The sequence below is a fragment of the Pteropus alecto genome, unplaced genomic scaffold (assembly GCF_000325575.1).
Source record: "Pteropus alecto unplaced genomic scaffold, ASM32557v1 scaffold251, whole genome shotgun sequence".
NCBI classification, from domain to species: domain Eukaryota; kingdom Metazoa; phylum Chordata; class Mammalia; order Chiroptera; family Pteropodidae; genus Pteropus; species Pteropus alecto.
Window position 1 is genome coordinate 4,463,283 of NW_006431048.1, and position 20,560 is coordinate 4,483,842.

General features: G+C 42.0%; 1 protein-coding gene and 1 non-coding gene across 2 annotated transcripts in view; one reads left to right on the top strand and one right to left on the bottom strand.

Moving 5' to 3' along the window:
* HEG1 (heart development protein with EGF like domains 1) overlaps window positions 1-20,560 on the bottom strand; it is a 57,184-nt gene that overhangs the window by 33,044 nt on the left and 3,580 nt on the right. The window contains exons 3-9 of the mRNA XM_025052136.1: window positions 15,852-16,202; window positions 14,614-14,961; window positions 11,163-11,435; window positions 9,208-10,497; window positions 6,730-6,846; window positions 5,968-6,087; window positions 1,968-2,071 (exon numbers count right to left, since the gene is read on the bottom strand). Of these exons, the coding sequence (XP_024907904.1) occupies window positions 1,968-2,071; window positions 5,968-6,087; window positions 6,730-6,846; window positions 9,208-10,497; window positions 11,163-11,435; window positions 14,614-14,961; window positions 15,852-16,202 (2,603 nt within the window). The remainder of the gene's footprint in view (window positions 1-1,967; window positions 2,072-5,967; window positions 6,088-6,729; window positions 6,847-9,207; window positions 10,498-11,162; window positions 11,436-14,613; window positions 14,962-15,851; window positions 16,203-20,560) is intronic.
* Window positions 7,223-7,349, top strand: LOC112486194. Its single transcript, XR_003048673.1, has one exon. It is a non-coding gene; the product is annotated as a small nucleolar RNA SNORA31 (small nucleolar RNA).

The window sequence follows — 20,560 nt, forward strand, 5'->3', positions numbered from 1 at the left end:
GAACAGAACGATTTTGGGAAAGGCTTTCTCCAGTCACTACCTAAATCTTTATTATTTCCGGGGGTGGGTGGGTGGGTGAAGATGTCACGTCACTAATAAATTATACATTGATACTGTGTAAACATGAACAAGTCAGATGAGTCACTGAGCACTGTGTAGTGCACCTCTGCATGGGGTTCTAAGCCCCAGTGTTATCTTAGAAGGAAATACCAACCTACAACACAATCAAGAGGCAGCCGTGGTGGAGTGACAAGAATACCGGGTATAGGGTTAGTAGATGTAAAAGTAGATGTAAAACCCTCTGGACAGTAAAGAATTTAACCTTGCCCAAAGAGAAGTCTGCTCCTGGGAGGTGATCTCTAAGCCTTTGGAATGTCCTGCTTTTGTTTACCTGGAGGCCTGAGCCACATAGTCTTCCCACATGATTTATGGTGAGGGCTTTCAGTTACATGGTATCCGCTAGACCTCCAGAGGGGCTGGAGACTGAGGTCAGCCGTATGGGCAGTTGGGCTAATATTTATGTATTAGCTTAGACACCAAGACTCAGGTGAGCTTCCCTGGTCAGCAATACTCCATGAATAATACATACACCGTTGCTGTCCATGACTTCATGGAGACAGGACAACTGGAAGCACCAAGTCTGGAACCCTCCTGGACTCTGCCCCATGCATCTCTTCCCTTGGCTGATTGTAAACTGGATCTTTTCACTGTATTAAACCATAACCGTGAGATAACAGCTTTTGGCGAGACCTGTGAGTCCTAGTGAATTATCAAATCTGAAGGTGGTGTTGTTTGGGATCCTCAAACTTGCAACTGGTGTCAGAAGTAAGGGTATCCCCTAGCTTTGCACCTGCTCTGTGTGAGCTCGGGCAATGTCATTAACTCCCAGTGCCTCCCAGTTTTTCATCTGTAAAAGTGTTAGCAATACCTGTTACAGGAGTGAGGTATCTGGCAAAGTAGCTTTCACAGAATACATGCTCGGTGAATACAGAAACTGGAATCTAAATTTTACACAAATAATATCCACAGTCTTAGAATATCCTATGGGTTTTGGCTAATATAGTAACTCTTACCGATAAAGAACAAGTAAAATTGAAATCAGAAATCAATTAATCTCTAAAACTTATTTTAATGGCAAACTTTAATTTTCTAAACACTAAATCTTAGACTCAGGTAGCAGTTGAGAGGCAAAATTTACTATCTGAGCTTCATTTTCATCTCTTGTTCCTCCCTCTCCATTTTTATTTCTTTTTCTTTTTCCTGACAAAAAGTAAAGAGAGAAAGAAGAATCGAGGGCCCCTAGATAATCCATGCAATGAATTCTCAACCCTGGATAATCAGGATTATCTGTTCTGCCTTTGGCATTTTTCCCTTGAGGAAAAAGAGCATCATTCTCTCCATGCTCTGAAATACAGGGAGAAAGTCACACAGCATGTCAACAGCAGATGGGATAGTTGGATTTTCTAGGTTTTTCCTCTTCGTCAACAGCTCTCATTGCTACATGTCATCTGAATGATTGTGATAACAAGTCTGCACATGGAAAAGAAACACCAAGGCACTGACAAAGGCCGCACATGAGCACACATTCAAAGAAATGCTTCTGGGCACCACCAGTGCTCAACACCGCCCCTCTATTTCTGAGAGGCCTTTTATTTTATCGTGAAGTTTATCTTCCAAATATAACAGAAATGAACATCCTAGGAGATACAGCTGATCCCCAGGAGGTCCCTGATTCTGAATAAAATCTGTTCTAGAAAACAAAGGACTAGGAGAAAAACAAAGGACATTTAACGTCATGTGTGCCCACCTTCCAAGTTCTACACCCTCGGCCCCCTGAGGAATCTGACATTCTAAGGACAATCAAGGGGCTCCAGAGAAAGGTGCCAACCACCTGCAGTGGGACCCCACTCCAGGGGGCTGCCAGACTCCATGATAATAAGAAGGAATATGCCTTTTAAGAAACTTACTGTTTTGGTGATCTCATTTTCAACTTCATGTAGGTCTGAATGTTTTTCCATAGTGGTATTAAGAAATGTTTTCTTTAATTTAAACTCTGTCACGAAGGTTCTAACTGAAAATGAAAACATAACCTGGTAAGCCACACCCAACAGGCCGACCTATGTAAGTAAAGGCTCTGTGTTTATAAATTTCCGGGGCATCCAGCTTTACTGCACCTCAAGGAACCATCTCTGTGCAGTTCTTTCTCCTTGAGGGTGGAGATCACCTCTCCCTCTCTGGGCTCCTCTCTCAGAAAGTGAGCATCTACTGAGCTGAGATGAAGGCTCAGACAAAGTAAACCTTGGATGAGGACTCTAAGGGGCCTTTTGTGTATGTATGAGGGCTGCTGAGAGAAGCTTTCTTGACGTCTCTTTAATGGCCTCCCACATAATAGATGATCGATGAAGCTGTGATGAAAAAGAAAGATGAGCTGGCCTAAATAACATAATCCTAGGAGGAGAAGAGGAAAATGTGGGGCTAGACCCAAAATATGCCCATCAGGACCTAGAAAGCTTTAGAGAGAAGAAAGCTCTTAGTCTCTCTAGGTCTTTAACCAAGTTGATAAGTCCTCAGCTTCAAGGGCATGCTTTGGTTTCCTATTCTCACCAGACTCATGCCCACCAACCCCATTCCGCTTATTCAGAGGAAATGCCTATTTATCACTGATAAAAGAGGCTTCCAGAAGTCAGTAACTTCCCAAGGTCACCCAGCTCCCAAAGGCCAAAATTAACATTTAACATTATGTGCACCCATCTTCCAAGTCCTTCTACATCTTTGGCCCCCTGAGGAATCTGATATTCTAAGTACAACCAAGGGGCTACGGAGAAAGGTGCCAAACATCTGTAGTGGGACCCCACTCCAGGGTCTTGCCAGACTCCATGATTATAAGCCATGTGATGAAATGACCCGTATTCAAGATAATGTTGGATTCAGACATGAAAGAAAGCAGCCCCATTTTCAAGGCCCATTTCACTCATAAAATAAAATTCTACTTAACATCAATTTGTGCTGATTGGGCCTGAGGGAAATGGAACTTACAAATGGGAAGGCAACCAAAAATTAGTATAGCTTGCTTTATATCTGGCTCTTATCTTCCTTTATATTAAATTCTTATCTTTTCCTCTGGACAGGAAAAAAAAATAACCCCAAACACAAAAACCCCTGAAGCTGCTCTTTCACAGAAAGCTTGCTTGCCAAATTAAGAAAAAGGCCTACAAATGAGCCAGGGAAAACGTTTAACATCTTATACTTACTGTCTAAAGCCCTTAATCCTTATTTAACATCTTTTTGCTTGTTCTACAGTTCAGTGAAGCCAGCTGCTTAGGATTCTCTCTGAGCAGCAGGGAGCTCTTTGAAAACATTCTTGGCCAAATGAAAGCATTTCAGCATGCTCTAATTTGCATGTTCCTCTGATGTTTATGAACAATGAAGCTAAATGACTTGAAAAGGGAAAGATGATTTTTAACACAATAGACCAGCTCTCCTCCTGATAAGGGTGCCTGTGGGACACTCCACCCACAGGCTTCCAGAACCGTCACCCCACTCCATCTTCACAACTCACAGGTCCAGGTTTATACCCGGACTCCATATATAGAAATATACATACTGTAAAAGCTAAGTACACAGATCTCTTCTGAATCGCGACAGTAAATGTGGCCTCTGCTTTCAGTGTGAATATGAAGGTGGCATCGCACAGCGTCCTCCCAGCCCCTGAACTCTCCCCAGGCACATATACATCTTCATGTCTGCAGTTACATCATCTGGCTTTAAGGGAACTTTTTACTTCAGACTTAACTGTTGATTTACATAGGTTAAGGAAATGATATTTTTAAAAGATCCATAATTATTACTTTATATTCAGATTAGTTTATTGTTTTCATTGCTTTCAATTCTGTTCCAAGTGGTCCAAGAGATTAAAGACTGATGTTAAATGATACTTCCCATCTGGAGAATTCTACTATTTTCTTCTTTTTAAATTTTTATAAGAGTTTGTTTGAGCCAAACTGACAACATATGCCGCAAAGCAAGATCTCAAATGCTCCGAACGCTACCATTTTCAAAGCTTCCTCAAATGCATTGTTTTACTTGATCTTCACAATTACCCTAAGTGGGAAGCGGAGCAGGTGGTAATCTGATTTTATTGTTGAGGAGGTTGAGGCCCAGGAGCCATGTGCTTTGGGTGGTGGCCCTGAAGCCAGAAGCCTGGCATTTGAATTCCTGGGCAAGTAGATGTCCCACACTCCTTCAAAACAAAATCACATCCATCTTATCCATTTTTTAGACTGAAAACTCCTGCCTTATTTCTTACAGAACGTAGCTAAAAGGAATAGGTTACCCAAAAGCAAGTAAACTATTACAATAAGAAGACTTCTTAATTTTGACTAATGTCTATACTCCTAGATTTTTCTTTCTTCAAATAGTGCTTTGACTTGATCCTTGTATTTTAAACAATTTTCAAAATTCTACCATTAGTTTAGTAAGGTACCAACTGCTAAAATAAATTTCTAGGCCCAAGATGGAGCTACTCCTGTCCAAGGTGCCATGTCATCAAACCAAACTTTCATGTTCCTGTAAATGCTCTGCTCTACCCCAAATGCAATACACCCCATCAGCCAACCCCCAAAGGCCAAGCCAACTCTAGGGCTCTGTACTTATTTCCTTATTCGTTCCTCGATTTTTCCAAATAAGGTCAGATTTTTCTAAACAAGCAACCCCAGCCAATCACACCCTATTTTCATGATTCCTCTTCTAACCTTCTATAAAATTTGTTCTTGCCCACAGTCCCTCGGGAAAAGTGCTCCACTGCTTGCGAGGCCCTGTACTCCATGAATTTGCGTTCACTTGAATAAAGGATGTCAAAACCCTTACTAATTATTTTAGTTTGGTCATTTGACACAACGTGCTAAAAGTCTGATGATTCCCCTTAGTCTATAGGCAACAGGAGTTCATGCAAATAACGCTTTCAAAAGACAAAGACATTTGTTCTCTCAAAACAGTATCTACTGAGCACTTTTTGAGTGTTAAGTATTACATTGGGTAATAAAAGATGATTCAAAGATGACTCATTTTACCTGCCAGTTTCTTTATCCAGCTTAGATAATAACTCTATGTTCTTCACTTCTAATTTCTTCAAATTCTGTACTGAACTAGGCACTCTAACTTAGGGTCATGCCCTGTCTGTATGCAGGAGAGCTCTTACAATGAACACATTACTGTGTGATAGAAGGAACTGTGGGCTGGAAACTTGGCCTCTCATCAAGCAGTTGTATAAGCTTGGCCACTTAGTACCTTGTCAGGGCCTTAGTTTTCATGTGGGTTGTTTGCTTCTCAACCTGTAAAATGGTGATTATATCTAAAATCAACCAGCTTTATAAATCTATCAAATTAGGGAACAAAATGACAAATTGTACAGTACAATTATGGCAACAGCTTTTTAAAAATATATCTGCTTGTGGACAAGAACATGAAGATTGTTTTTAAAAATGAAAAGAATGTGTGATCTGGTGGGATAATCAGGGCTTTATTCTTTTTTTCTCTCCCTAAAATGTTTTTTTTTTAAACTAAGTGATTAGAATATCCTTTGATATATATTTTTTTCCTAACTACAGGGTGGAATAGTTAAGCAAATGGTGATGTGCACAAATGACAGCTTATTTATGAGTCATTAAGAAGTTTGTATAATACTTTTAATAACATGGGAAAATGTTAAGATGAAAAGTTTGTACAAACACCACATGATTTAAACTATATAAAACTATAATGGACACTAAAAAAGTTTCAAATAAGGTGCTATATATTACTCCAAGAGGTGGAGTAATAGGCAGCATCTTCCACTTCTTTCTATATTTCTTAAGTTTATTTATACTTTGGACAAATATTGATTTTGATTAGAGAGTAAAACAATATACGTTACTTTGCAAAATATACTGTGGTGCAGAAAAAAATTCCAAGATAGGATAAATCTCTTACCCAAATTGCATATTCCTTTTTCCAACTGGTACCCAACTGGGCATCTGCAGGTAAAGGATCCCTGAGTATTGTTGCACATGGCCAGGGGTGGGCAGGGGTTCGAGAGGCATTCATTCACATCTGCAGAGGACAGAAAACAAGGACATATTGAATCTGTATCAAACAGCAAAATCATAACTCAGTACAGTGGGCATTTACTAAAGGCCAAATGGCGCTAGCTGTGGTGAGGCTCCGGAGATGAGTAGAATATTATCCTTGTTCTGAAGCAGCTACCAGTCTACTAAGGGTGGAGGCAGCCATGTACACAACTAAGTATGAATACAAGGCAGGATCTGGGAGCACAGATAAAGTAGCAGTTTTTGATGGAAGGGAGAATTAAGGACTGTTTCAGATAACATCTGGACAAAGACTAGAAAAACGTTAATAAGCAGACATGGGTGTGGGGATCCTAGGCCGAGGGTGAGGGCCCCGCACTGTGAAGGCCGGGAGCGGAAAAGCGCAGGAGTCTGGGGAGCTGTGGATGGCCTGGGGTGCGGGGAGAGTGCAGGCAGCTTCAGAACGGTATCAGCTCATGGAGTCCTGTCAATGTTACTGCCTGACATCAGTCTGCAGACAACACATAAGCATGTCAACTCTCAAGTAAGCAGGGTACTAATGAAAAAATCTTACTCCCCTATATTTTGGCAAAAAAAAAAAAAAGTTGACGGCCTATCTCAATGTACTGTTGTATTGTAGCCCACCGGAGATGACTTCTCCTCTTACCCACGCTGCAGTCGTCCCCTTGCCAGGAAGGTGAGCACATGCATCGATACCCATGGCTTGTGGGGTCCTCAATGCATTTCCCATCATGAAGACAGGGGTTAGTGGCACAGCTGTTCACTGAAAACACATTTCAGGAATAAAGCAGTTAATCACACAGGAAATGTAAAGGCAGCTCTAGGTAAATATTTAATTTTCCTGGCTAATATTTGATTCTTGTTTATTTCTGTTTACTTGTCCTGAAAGCCACACTACTAAAATAGAATGGGTTCCCAAGAGGTGCAGCAGAGACATGGTGGGACTGGATTCCAGCACTCACTCGCCTGTGTACAAACAGCAGCGTCAGACAATTGGATCCCTGAACGCGGAACTGGTTCAAATTCAAATGTTGCTCATAGGTCACTCCGTTCAGGATGGATGATTATATTGCCTTTGTGATACATAGAAAATTCTACTTGAATTGAAGCCCATTTAAAACACATGTTAAGGGGGACCACATCATCCACGGATAGACCTTGAACAAATTGCTATTGTTCGTTTGGATTGTATTAGAATGAGAAAGGAAAAAAATCCCTGTGCTTTCTGTCTTTGTGGCGGCCCAGATTGAATACTGAAATACATCTGCAGCCTAGAAATGTTAAGTGCTTTCATACTGGAAAAAGTGTTAATAAAATCTTCCTTGCCTTTACAGAAAAATAAATAAATAAAAATAAATAAATACAACACACGTTAAGGAGGAAAGAACCCCGATCAACCCTTCTCTTATTGCAAGATTTCCCTTTATCTGAAATCTCAGAAGTGGAACAATGTGTGGACTGCCACACACTGTGCAATCATTTATAAAAATGACTGGAGTTGGACACTACAATGCCTTCTCTTTACATGAGGTAACAATGAGCCCTATATGATTCATCTAGGCCCTAATGATGCACAGGCTTCGATGGCACCTTGGACTCCCAGTTCTCAAGGGCAGTGACAACAACTCTGTTTCGATCTGCACATCCAGAATTGTCACGCTCCAGTTACATAACAACTGCCTAATAAAGGTTTCTGACACATACTTAGAAAAACCGAAACCTACAAAATAGCTGCATCATCTCCAAGGAGAAAATTGGTGGTAGGATGAGAAAAAGAAGGCAGAAGTCAAGAGTTCTAATTCCAAAAGAATAACCCTGAAATCAAAAGGGTAAGCCTAAGGATCGTGTTCCTATTCCACTGCTACTTGAATATACCTGAAATCACCTGAGCACAGCACCTATGTATCCAAAAACTGTACCCATGGATACTGGCACAGAAAATACATTAACAGCAGTAACGATGTTCCTAATACAAACCTGTAGTTACTGTTGCAATGGCCATAATCAGCTTTAGGGGGAAATCGTGAATTATGTTCCAGACTGTATTGGAATGTATTTGGCTGCTGCAAATGAAGCCCTGTGAACCCTGAAGCAGTGACCCCAAACTTCCCAGAAGGATCTACCTTTCATTTCCCAGAGGTGCTGGGATCACTGGTGCATTGTGGCATTGCTGGGCTGGGCGGCGGGGAGCTTATGACCCTCTAGCCCCAGGTCACTGATGGCTGACTAGGTGGAACTCTGCCACTAATTTAGCTCCCTGATCCAGTCACTACAAAGCGTTTCTCTTCTTTTCTTTTTCCTTAAGATGTTAGTCTCCATTTCACCCATCACCAACAGCAGTTTTCTCTTCCTAGGTCTGGACAAGTCAAATGTACATTTTTTAACGTGACATCAAAAGATAGATCATCTTACTTCTACTTTTCCTTACATGATAAAGGATCAGGTGAATGGCTTTATATTCCTTGTACCAGGAATTTCAACGTGGACATAAAGAAAACCTCAAGCACGATGTAAAGGAGCCCTGGTTGCACCGTCATTATGAAGAAAGCTTAGTTCCTCATCTTATTGCACAAGCCCCGCTACCTGCATTTATCAACCAGCAAGAGTTCTAACACAATCTGAGGGAGACAAAGGAGGCCGGGCTTCCCCTGGATCAAGAGAAGCCTCTCTGGAACTAATGTGGAACCACCTGACTGACTCAGAAGCTCGGGACTCTGATCTGGGAGCAGGCACCTACCCACTCCATGTCTCAGGCCACCTAAAGCTTCTTTACTACAGTTTCTCTACCCTCCAATCCTGGATCACTGTCCTCTCTAGCCCTGGAAGAGTTAAATAAATGCGTGCTTGAAAAGCTCTTGCAATTACAGGGCATTACAAGCTACAATTGCTCTATCTACTGATGTCACACACAGCCATGGGCATCATCTCCTTCAGGAAGAATTATGTAACTCAGGGGTGAGAAAATCAGGTCCACCATGACATTATTTTATGCTTTAAGTGCTTCAACAAGAAGCATTTGAGAGCACAAAACAAACATTGTACTATTGCAAAAACCAGCCATTGCCACACATTCACATGAAGCCCCTGCCCGAGAGCTCAGCGTGCTTGCGTGACTGCCTTCTACCTGAGGCTGGAGAGGATAATGCCGTTGGTGACTGCGTGCTGCTCCGAGCAGGGAAGGTGGTAAGTTTGGGAGTCAACACTTCAGCCGTAGAAACATCTGTGATTTGGGGAGAAGGAGATGTTCTGAGGAAATGTGAATCGGGGCTGTACTCTTCTGAAATGCCAAGCCCTGTGGTCAGTACTTTTGGTGATGTGTGTACAGTGGTCAGGGGGATCAACTGGGTAGAATCCTCTATATGCACTTGGTTCCTTTTGGTGGTGACAGCACCTTCTGTTGAGACTTGTGGCTCTAGAATTTTAGGACTGGTTGGCAAGAGCTGTTTTCTAGCCATAGTCTGCACTGTTGTGGGGCCAGTCATCGGAGCTGAAGTACTTGACGGGGGGCTGAGAGTGGGCACCAGGGGGTGAGAGGTCTTGAGAGTGGTATCTCTTGAAGCTGGAGGCGTTTGGGCTAAGCTGGTGCTCGTGGCTGGAAGGGTTTGCTCAGTGGAGAACTCTGTTAAAGCAGGGGACAAAGGGGTTCCCGAAATAGAACTCCTTGGTTCAGCTTCGATAGCCTCTGTGGGCAGAGACTCCAGGCTTGGTGGCTTTGATTCTGTAGCTATTTTCTCATGGTGTGGGTTGCTCTGGTTCTTAGGATCTGCTGTTTGACTACTGGAGAGCATTGTCACAGACGATGCCACTGTCGACGTCCGAGCTACAATAACAGGAGGGTCCCTTGCCCTAGGCAGGACCAGGGTAGAAGGTGAAGGTGATAGGGTTGTCTGGGACACAGACAGTGAAGCAGGAGTAGAGACTGTCAGGGATGCTGGCAAAGGTGGTGGCAAGGAAGACAAAGGTGTGGGGACATCAGGCGTGGACTGCAGTGGATGAGCAGAGGCCCTGGTTGATAGTAAGGTTGAGGAGAACAACTGGTGGGACTGTGACACTGAGGGCAGGGGCAAAGGGGGCCCTGATGAAGAAGAAGATGAGTCACCAACGGAAGTTGCTGTACGCAGACCCAGTGACTCGGTGGAAGGCTGCGCGTATTCCCTGCCATAGGATGAGACGTTACTTCTTTCAGTCTGAACCTGAGAAGAGGAAGAACGGTCTGATTGCGAAGAGTTTGAGATCTTAACAGAAGAGGTCGAACTCTCCCTTATGTCTGCGGAGGAACTGTTGTCTGTGATGGACAGTAAAGCTCGTTCTCCCTTGGTGAAGGTAGATGAGACGTAGGTGTGGTCCATGTGGTCGCTGGAAGTCCTCTGTTCAATATCTGTGCCACTCACTTGATCGTAGCTAGTTCCAGTGACTGCAAAGGGGAAAATTACAGTTAGGTCAACTAAACAAGTAAGCCATCTCCTGAACATGCACCATAAAACAGACTTTCAGTGTCCTGTCCATGCACACCAGGGCTTGAGACACTTCCTTTGGAGAGGTGGTTTTCAATGGTGAGCATTCTGGAGCGAGAGTTTGGAAGGCAGGAAGGGTCAGAGTCAGCTGAGCAGATTTACCCTCCAGTGAGGAGTGCAGAGGCAGTAATGGAAATGGCAATAAAAGAGAAGTGAGGCCCAGGTACAGAACAGGGAACAGGTCCAAATTCCTTCCACATGCCTTTTTTGATAAAAGCAAATTGGTATCTGAAAAGCTCTTAAGACCCCAAATAGAACAATTGTTATGCCTAAATGGAAAAAGGAAAACACTCCCAACTTTCCATTCTGTATAATGAGATAGTTCTTTCCCAGGAGATTGGCCTTAGCCACAAAGTGGCTGTTCTCTTTTATTTAAGCATCCTGGCAGACAACGTGGCAAAGGCCTGTGGCAAATGGGGGTAGGGGAGTTGAGGGAATCCAGAAAGTTCTCTTCATAAAGAGCTTGGAAGGTACTTCCTGGGTGGACAGAGAACTTAATCATTCTGGGATGTGAGCACATTGACAGATGAGCTGAAGGAACGTGGAAAGAGAATTTGCTCATCACCTCCAAGAGCAGGTGAGGCTGCCAGAGACTTTGAACCCAGCTGGGCGTCACCAGTCCCATGCGGAGGGACGCTCCCCGTTTCCCTGGGCACCGGGGCGGAGTGCCTCACATCCCCAGAAGTCGAGCTCCGGTTGGTGAGGGAGCGTAATGTGCGTTCTCCGTTTCCGGTGAATGTAGCTGAAGTGTGCGGGCTGTGAGCACCGGCTCCGGATGTCCCCTTGGACCCCTCCTGCATGTCAGCACTGACTCCCGGCTCAGGACTATCTTCAGTGGCTACAAGAGGATTGAAAAGGGGATGGCTGGTCAATGCAGGGGAGAGCAATGGATTTGAATAAGCCCCACTTCCTGGACTATCCTACCAGAGATGCTTCCCTGTTCTTTCTCAGGGTCTTATCTGAAACTGACAATGCAGAAACCCAAAATGTGTGGTGTTCTTGGAGACAGACGCCTATCAGTGACTGAAAACTCAAGGGGCAGTGCCAATCAGCATATTCATTCAGGTGACCTGGATTTATGGGAAGGTTTATTACTTCAGTGAACAGGATCAATACTGTATTTCTGCCAGGTGATGCATAATAGGGTTTATGTCAGAGAAACTGGTGGTGGATGCGGAGGAGATGAATGGTGGCCAAAAGATTAACAACCCTATTGGGGCTTTAGACTTTCTGATAAGGCCCAAGAGGAAGGCTCACGTTACTGGGAAGGCTTTCACCTCCTGGCAGAACCAGTGATACATGAACTTACATAGGGCCTGTCATTCTACAGAGTGTTCATTCTTTGCCCTAACATGTCACTGAAAAATGGCATTGTGATCAGAGGTTAAAAGTGGGCTTGGTTTTTGTTCTGTTTTATTTTTAAATGTATTTATTTCCTTGGTAGGGATGGAAGAGGGACAAGTGACACATGAAAAACTATCTTTTTCTTCCTTTCTTGGGAATGAAAATGAGGTCCAATTCTTGGCCTAAATACTTCATAATCTGGCTCTACAAGAAAATAGGCTCTTTTCCTGGTTCTCATGTCATTCCCAGATCAGACTAGCTCTTGATACCCCATGGACACACCTTGATGGAAAACAGACGTAATGCTGAGTTCACATCATGACAGATTTGTATTAACTGACAGACAGAAATGAGTGTGGCGACAGGGGTGCACAGTGACCTGAGCAGCACTGAGAAAGCCAGAAGCCAGAGAGAGATGTGACTTGACCCAGGCTGAAGAGCTTAAGAGACCCATGGAAAGTCCACCAGGAGAGGCTTGAGAGCTGAATGCAACTGAGCACAAGCTCCCTGGGCAAAGAAGACAAGGCCTGGAATTGAGAAGTGGTATAAGGCTCGTTAAATCTAGGCAAACAACCCCATCAGGCTTACAGACTTAACACAGTGGAGAGTCATGACCTGAAAAAGAGGGGCTGGATCTGAATCCAGAAAAAGGAAGAGCTCGAGAACTCTGAAAGGCTGGATGGCAGAACCAGTCTGCTTTGGGTAATTCAGGGGAAATGAGATAAAACATTACGTTAACCACAGCAAGGTGGTTTCAGGAATGATGCTCTTCCTTATCTAGTGCTTTATAACTGAACTCCAAGATCCACTCACATGAGATCACATTTTCCACATGAACCAACTTGGCATTAACCTCAGAGCGTAGGGTTCTGAAAGGACGGAGAAGGGAAAGGCTACAGAACCTAAGCTCCTGGTTTTGGAAAAGGTAAATATTCTGAGCCCCACAACTGAGGGTGGAAAATGGTTCCTTTTGTTTAGTAGACAGATAATGTGTTTTCCATGCACACACATAAAAGAGCATAAATACCCTCCACCCATACATATGGTATTCTTTCATGATAAAGCATGTTTTTTCACATCACATCAGTAGTAATAAATGCTGATTTTCCTCATCAGTTGTGATGCTTATATGGGAAAAATGGAGTTGCTATTATTAGTGGTGGAGAGGTAAGAATTTAAACCTATTAAGTTTAACTGACAAGTTAATGCATCTTTGCCTTAGTCAGTATATGTTTTACATGGATAAGGTTTGCTGAGAATGTTTTTTAAAAATTACCCAGAAAACGTTATTTAAAAAAGAACGCCAAAAGAAGTTTTTTCAAATTGATAAATTAGACTTCATCAAAGTTAAAAACTTTTGGGCTGTAAATAATACCATCAAGAAAGTGAAAAGACAACCCACAGAATGGGAGTAAATGCCTATAAATCATATATCTTAAAAAGGAACTAGTATGCAAAATATACAAAGAACTCTTACAACTAAAAACGATAAATAACCCAATTTAAAAATTGTCAAAAGATCTGAATGGACATTTCCCAAAAGATATGTAAATGGCCAATGAGCACATAAAAAGATGTTCAACCGGGAAATGCAAATCAAAACCACAATGATATATCACTTCACACTCACTAGGATGGCTATAATCAAAAAAGAGGGACAATAAAAAGCGTTGGTAAAGATGTTGAGAAACTGGAACCTTTGTACAAGACAAAATGATACACCACTTTTGAAAATGTTCAGCAGTTCCTCAAAAGGTTAAAAATAGAGTTACTATTTAACCCAGCAATCCAAGAGAATTGAAAACATATGTCCACACAAAAATTTGTACTGGAATGTTCACAACAGCATTATTCATAATAGCTAAAAGGTGGGGGAGTTGGGGGGAGGAACCTACACATCTATTGATTGATAAAAAGATAGGTAAAATGCAGTGTATCCAGACAATGGAATATTATTCAGTCATAAAATAAATGAAGTATCATTATAGGCTACAACATGGATGAACCTTGAAAACTTTATGCCAAGTGAAAAACACCAAAGGCATGTATCGTAAAATTTCATTTATATAAAATGTCTAGAATAGGCAAATCCATAGAGACAGAAAGTAAATTAGTGGTTGCCAGAGGCTGGGAGGAAGAGAGCGTGGACAGTGACCCCTGATGAGCACTGGGTTTCTGTTTTGAGGTGATGAAAACGTCCTGAAATTAGACAGTAGTGATGGTTATACAACTTTGTAAATATACTGAAAACCACTGAACTGTACATTTTAAATGGGAGAATTGTATAGAATGTGAATTATATCTCAATAAAGCAATTAAAAAAAGAGAGTTTCTCTTGATGAATGCCTGGACCTGGGATGAATAACCACTCCCCAGGAGGTAATATTTTCAACTCCCAGAAGCTATATGATTGAGGTAGGTATGGGGGTGTGGGGTGAGCTATAGGGAGTGTGGAGGGGCAGCTGGCAACAGCAGCTCTTTGGAGAGGTACTAGAAAAACTTTGGTGACATACAGGTACATCTGTATTGACTTGCTAGAAGAATGACCTGGTAATAATGAAACTAGAGGGGACTGCAGAGCTATTTCATTAACACATGGCCTTACAGAAGATCATAGCCCAGTAAGCCCCTGTGCCCTCCACGTGGTCCAGTTTTGTGAAGCAACAACTCACTCGAGCGCTCGCCAAGTGGTGCTGAGGACTCTAGGCTTTCTGAGGAAGACGAGGACAAAGACTCGGTGGCTGGCTCCGAGTAACTCCTTTCACCCAGTGTGGTGTCACTTCTTCTAGACTGTGGGGCAGAGGCTGAGAACTGGGTCAAAACTGAAGAGTTCACAACTTCAGGATAGGAAGTGGCGGTTCCTGTCACATCTGCGAATGTCTTGCTATCGGTCAAGAACCAGTGCGCAGTGCTCGCTCCATCTCTGACCGACGGGACTGACCCAGACATAGTCCCAGTCTGAGACATGCGGTGTCCATTCTCTGCATCGGAGCTGCTGGCCAGCTGGGGTCCTTCTGAGACTGTAAGATGTCAGAGAAAAAAATACCATTACATAGATATGAAAGACCCCTCCACACTGAGACGTGAGGGAAAGATGCCTTGCAAGGACCTTGTATAGTATTTATTGTATGTGTAACCTGACATGCATTTTCATATTCTAAGTAAGTATTTCAAAACTCTTCAGTGTCAATAAGATATCAATACTAAAAATAAACATTGGTGAAGAGGGGAACTTTTAAACAGCTTGTGCAAAGCAGCAGAGTAACTGATAGGCTTGAGTGTTTTATTCTCCTTCCCCAAATGTGGTCAAGGGAGTGTTCAACAAATGTGATGTGCCTAAGTACAGTGCTTAGTCAGAAGCATTTTTCTAAAATGTTCTATTATTAATAAAGATAATTCTAATTTTGAAATATAACAAATAAAAAATAAACTATAGGGAGTACATTAAAACCATGAATCTTGGAATACACACACACACACACACATATGCACATGTTGTTTCTAAAGATGATCTGTACATAAAATAACTTAAGCTAGTTTCAAAGAGCGGGCCAGCTCTCACTTTGAAGATGATGCCACAGAGAGGCAAGAAGATGATGCCACAGAGTGGCAAGCTGCAATCAACAGTCAGGGCTCCAAGGCTGAGGTCTCAATTCTGCTTAAAGCCTCTGAGCCTTAGTTTCCTCATCTACAAAAAAGCAGGAGGAATGATGCCTGTCCAACAAACTTCGCAATGTTCTCATGAGGATGAAAATCAAAATGTGGTAATATGGTAAACTAGATAAAGGAAATGATGTTATCTAAGGAAACACTTTTTTTTTAGAGACTGCAAAGGTCTTGAAGTGATGCCTTAAGAAAATCCATCAACTTTTAAATGTCCGTATTAGATCAAGTAAAATTGAACACTTACTTGGGGAATCATTTTGCCAAAATCTTACTGAGGTCTCGGAAGATGTAAGACCAAATCCGTTTTTTGAGGATGGCTCCATGAAATTCCTATTCCCTGGATTCCTGATTACGCCACTGTTTGTTCTCAATTCTGCCTCAGAGGGCGAATGGACTGGTGCCGAAGTCATGGTAATTTCAGACTCTTCAGGGAAACTTTCTGTCTCATTTAGCAGTCCCAGACTGACAGATAAGGACTGGATCCTCCTTGGAACGCCACTGGGGAACACGGTAGCAACATGCACACTCTTTGTCTCTCTGATCGAGGGGCTTTGGAGAGCGGTGGAGTTGTTTAGCTCCTCTATGCTTCTAGAAGCTAAAATGGAAAAAAAATATATGCTTCAAGACGACTCGAGGGGTTAAGAAAATCAGGCATGTATCTAGATATGAATAATGTTTACTACCTTGTGGTAGATAAATCTAGATAATGTGGACCTAATATAGCTAAACACATTTGACACACTCATCCACTCTCTCTTCCTAGCTCTAATTCTCATAGAACTAAGTGGAGAAGCAGTGAGGTCCTTCACCGAACATGAGGAAAAGCTTCAGCTAGAGCTAAAAGGAAGATAGAAAAGACTCTAGACATCATTTGCCTTGGTTTTTAGAGAGGAAGGTAAAACTTCTACTTGAATTCCACATTATAGCTTATACAGGACAGGCCATTGTGATAGTTATGTTTTTGTTTTATTTTAGCAGTTGCAACCTTTTTGTTCAAATGCTATCATAGATTAAAACTCATACATAAAAATGAATAAAAAGTACATCTGTTCCAGGGTGCCGAGTGCCCAGGGCTCCACTGAGGACACCTTGGGCTCTGCAGACTACATTATGAACAACACTGTCCCAGAACACAGTAATTCCTGGCCTTGTCACCATCGAGGGCTCTTTATTATTTCCCACCTCATGGCCACTATAACCTCATTTTTTGAAAAACTATGAACTGAAACACATTTATTTTAAGCAACAGAGCTTCTAGCCGGAAGGAGAGAATCATTGTTACCCCAGTGACTTATTTAACTTCCAAACAAAAACAAACAGGCTCCGTTATTGCAGGCTTTGGAGACTGGCTCTAAAGCTTTACATACCACCCCAATGGGCCCTAAGAGATCAAGGACTCCAGGCTGGGAACAGTTTTTTCTAATGAAATGGATGTCAGGCACTGGATTAATTGTCAAGAACCTCCAAGAACTGAATCATACAGCATTGGTCAAAATGCACAGTCTGCTCCGCGGAAGTACAGGTGGCTTGCTCCTGGCTCCCTTCCATAAGAACTTTACGAGGGACACCCTGCGAACAGAGCTCCAGAGGGCACACTCAAGTCCTCATTTCAAACAGGAATGAACTGCAGGAAAGCTTGGCGAATGGGAAGAAACATGTAGACGAGATCCAAAGGCAAGAAAAACGTATTTCTTTTTAAGCCAAAAATAATAGAAACGACTCTATACCTATACAATGAAAGGCTTTGAGCTGTTAATTATGATCCTAAAAGGGAAGAAGAAAGTTGTCATTATAAATGGTTCCCTGAAAACCAGTCCTATATGCAGTTGTGACCGAAAGCACAAATAAATATTAAATTTATTTATTTATAAATATATAGAGAGCACGAGTGAGCACAGAAAACACAGAGGTTCCTCTCACTATCATACAAACCATAGAACCAGCTATACCTAGAACACGGTCTGCTGCTGTGGTCACTGGACCTTAACAAAGACAAAATAAAGGTGCAGGCGATCCATGCGACTAGTAATTAAAACAAGGGGAAAAAAAAAAAGACCCGGACACAAAAATAGAGTCCCAGTTTATCTAACACCACCCCCACTTAAAAACAAAAATGCATTCATATGAAGAAAAAAATAAAGGAAAGCATAATATAGATATGGCCCAAATCTCCACTCAACCACTTAGCTTCTCAGGCCTAACTTCATTATAGTTGTCTTCTAAATTCACCAAATTACAGCCTCATTGGATTGCTTGGTGCTCTTCCAAAGCATTTTTATCCCTAGTAAACTATATTATTTCATCAATTCAATGTGCAGTGGGGGTTGTACTGGACTCAGTCTGAATACCTGTGCAGTAAATCAATGCCACAGAAATATAATTACAAAAGTCACAAATGCTGACAGTCACAAAAGGAAAGTGGCTGTGTTTCTGCCCCAACCCTGAGGGCTCAGTGGAACACTGCTTCATCTCATTATTGTCGTTATTAAAAGCTGCCATTTACTGATCGATTAAGACGTGCCAGTACTTTATATACACCTTTGTACATTGTGCTAAGTAAGGACTTTGTATACATAATCTCGTTTCATCTTCACAGTACAGCTCTGAAGTAGTACGGAGACTTCTGTGGAGCTGGTGCCTCTTTAATAAAAGGAGGAAATGTTTGGTCAAACTAATCTACAGTCACCATTTATACCACTAAAGGCGCGCCTGCTAACTACATCTAGGGGAAATTCACTATGTTTCCAATCAACAAGCCAGCACTACTGATCGTTTAATAATTAATTGTTGCCCTTTCTTGCTCACTTCTACCCTTAAAGCAGCCATTCAAAAATGAGAAGACCATCCATTTGGGAGCAGAAACAAGCCACGTTCCCTAACCTATATTATAGGAGATGGAAAGAATGGCTACTCGTCTGGTAAAAGTATATGGGTCATCCTCCAATCACAGCACAAATACCAGAGCCTCAGGCATGCATCAGAATGCTCAGCCTTGGCTTGACTGCTACCCAGAACCTGCCAAAAATCTAGCTGAAGCAGCCGATATTTCAGAAAGATATGCTATATCTACAATCTTCTGAGTTATTTATGCTTTCTTCCTTTACTAAGTGAAATCACCACAAAGCAATTTACCTGGGCTGCATTAGCTCAGCTACCCACAGAAATACTTTCATGAGTTGAGATCCATTATTACACCCTCAGTTCCTAGTGAGACTCTATATAAAATATCACTTTTTAAAGAACATTAGCACAATTTCCATGAAGTTGCAATTGATGGCATTTTCTGTTATGATTCTCAATATTCCTGATATAAGTATTTCTCTTAGAATTTATGCCCCCAAAACACTTAAGCCTATGGATGAAATTGTGTATGCTTACCCTATCTGACAACAATCTCATGCCCCACCCAGTTTCCTTTTGAGCCCTGGTTTCCAGGAAGCTCAGTACTAAATCTAGTGCTCAACTGTAGGTGCTTTCACTGTAGCTGTTCAACTACACATATCTCTTTCTACCTTCAGAAGAGAACTTTTTCCCATTAGTTGCTTTACTTACTTTTCCCCTGAATGATCGAATAGTACATGGTCATTATAGAAAATACGAAAAGTATACAAAGAAATAAAGCAGCAAAAAATGTAAAGCACCAAGAAAAATAATTTCAAATGGCTTCCAATCTCTTTTTTAAAAATCTGATTCAGCTGTTTTGGCCTGTACCCTGCTTTCATGCAAAGATTTATTGGCACACAATTTATTTTTGGAAGCAAGTAACTCCTGACTCCCCAAGCTTCAGAAGAGGTTGTGCTGCGTGCAAGCTTCTGTGTAGCAGAGTGAGGAATAAAAGGAAACACGGAATACAAAGGATGGATGTGTTCAGAATAACAGATGCTGGAACTAGAAAGGATCTTTAGGGTCATCTGGTCTAATCCCTTCGTTTTTCAAATAAGGAGCCCCATTCTCCCTGGGCCAGGCTCCTGGCTGGCCATCCTAGCATTCACCTAGTGAGGAGTGTCACTCATCTGACTGGTCTAAGTGCCAGGGCTTTCCCTGGGTCACATTTACTAGTGGATGGAGTAGCCAAGTATCAAATGACACTCCACCCTCCTACACTTCCTCTTCACTTCCGTTATTCTACAGAGTGAACAGCTGGGCCAAGTGACTTGGGGTCTGCCTCTGGCAAGTCCTGCTGGCCTTCTTAGCACTCCTGCCTATGTGCCTAGAGCTCCTGGATCCTGTGGTCCGAAAGAGAGCAAAATCTCAAGATGTAGATTTAAGGGGAGGTAGGAGGTATATTAGAGCTCTGGTTAGCAGGTTAGCAAGTACTAGCTCAGCCTTAAAGATAAAGCAGAACTTTGTTTCCTATGTGGCTTCAGATCTTTGTGCACAACCCCTCTACATCCCCCCAGGGAGGAGGGGAGGCTGGCAGGCTGGATGCAGATATTCTTGGATGCCTGGCTATTCTCTCATTTAATAGCCCCCAAAGCCTTCTCCAGCTTCTAAGAGGGAGATGGAACTCTACTAACACAGAGCACTCAGTTTACTGAGGAGGAAGAGAAATATTCAGTGAAAGACTCAAAGAATAGAAAAGGTAAAGTATAACTCTTCAAAAATTAAAAGTATAAGGTTCTAAAAGGATGAATGCTCAAGGAATTTAAGGAATAATTATATTTTTAATGTTGAAAAGTACAGGGGACTAGAGTCAAGCTCAGTAAAGCTGGAAACATAGGCTGATTTTCAAATATATCACAGTAGCGAGTCGAATTTAAATTATAAATATTAAATGACCCTGACCAGAACCAAAGTGTAGCTTCCTAGAAAATGCTTCCTTTCCACCATTTAGTGAAGCTGGTTGTAAATCACTGAACCACAGAACTTTGAAGCTGGAAAGGATCATAGCTTTTATCCAATCTAACCAATGTTTAAGAATAATCTTAAAAAGCAATCTCCAAAAACACAAAT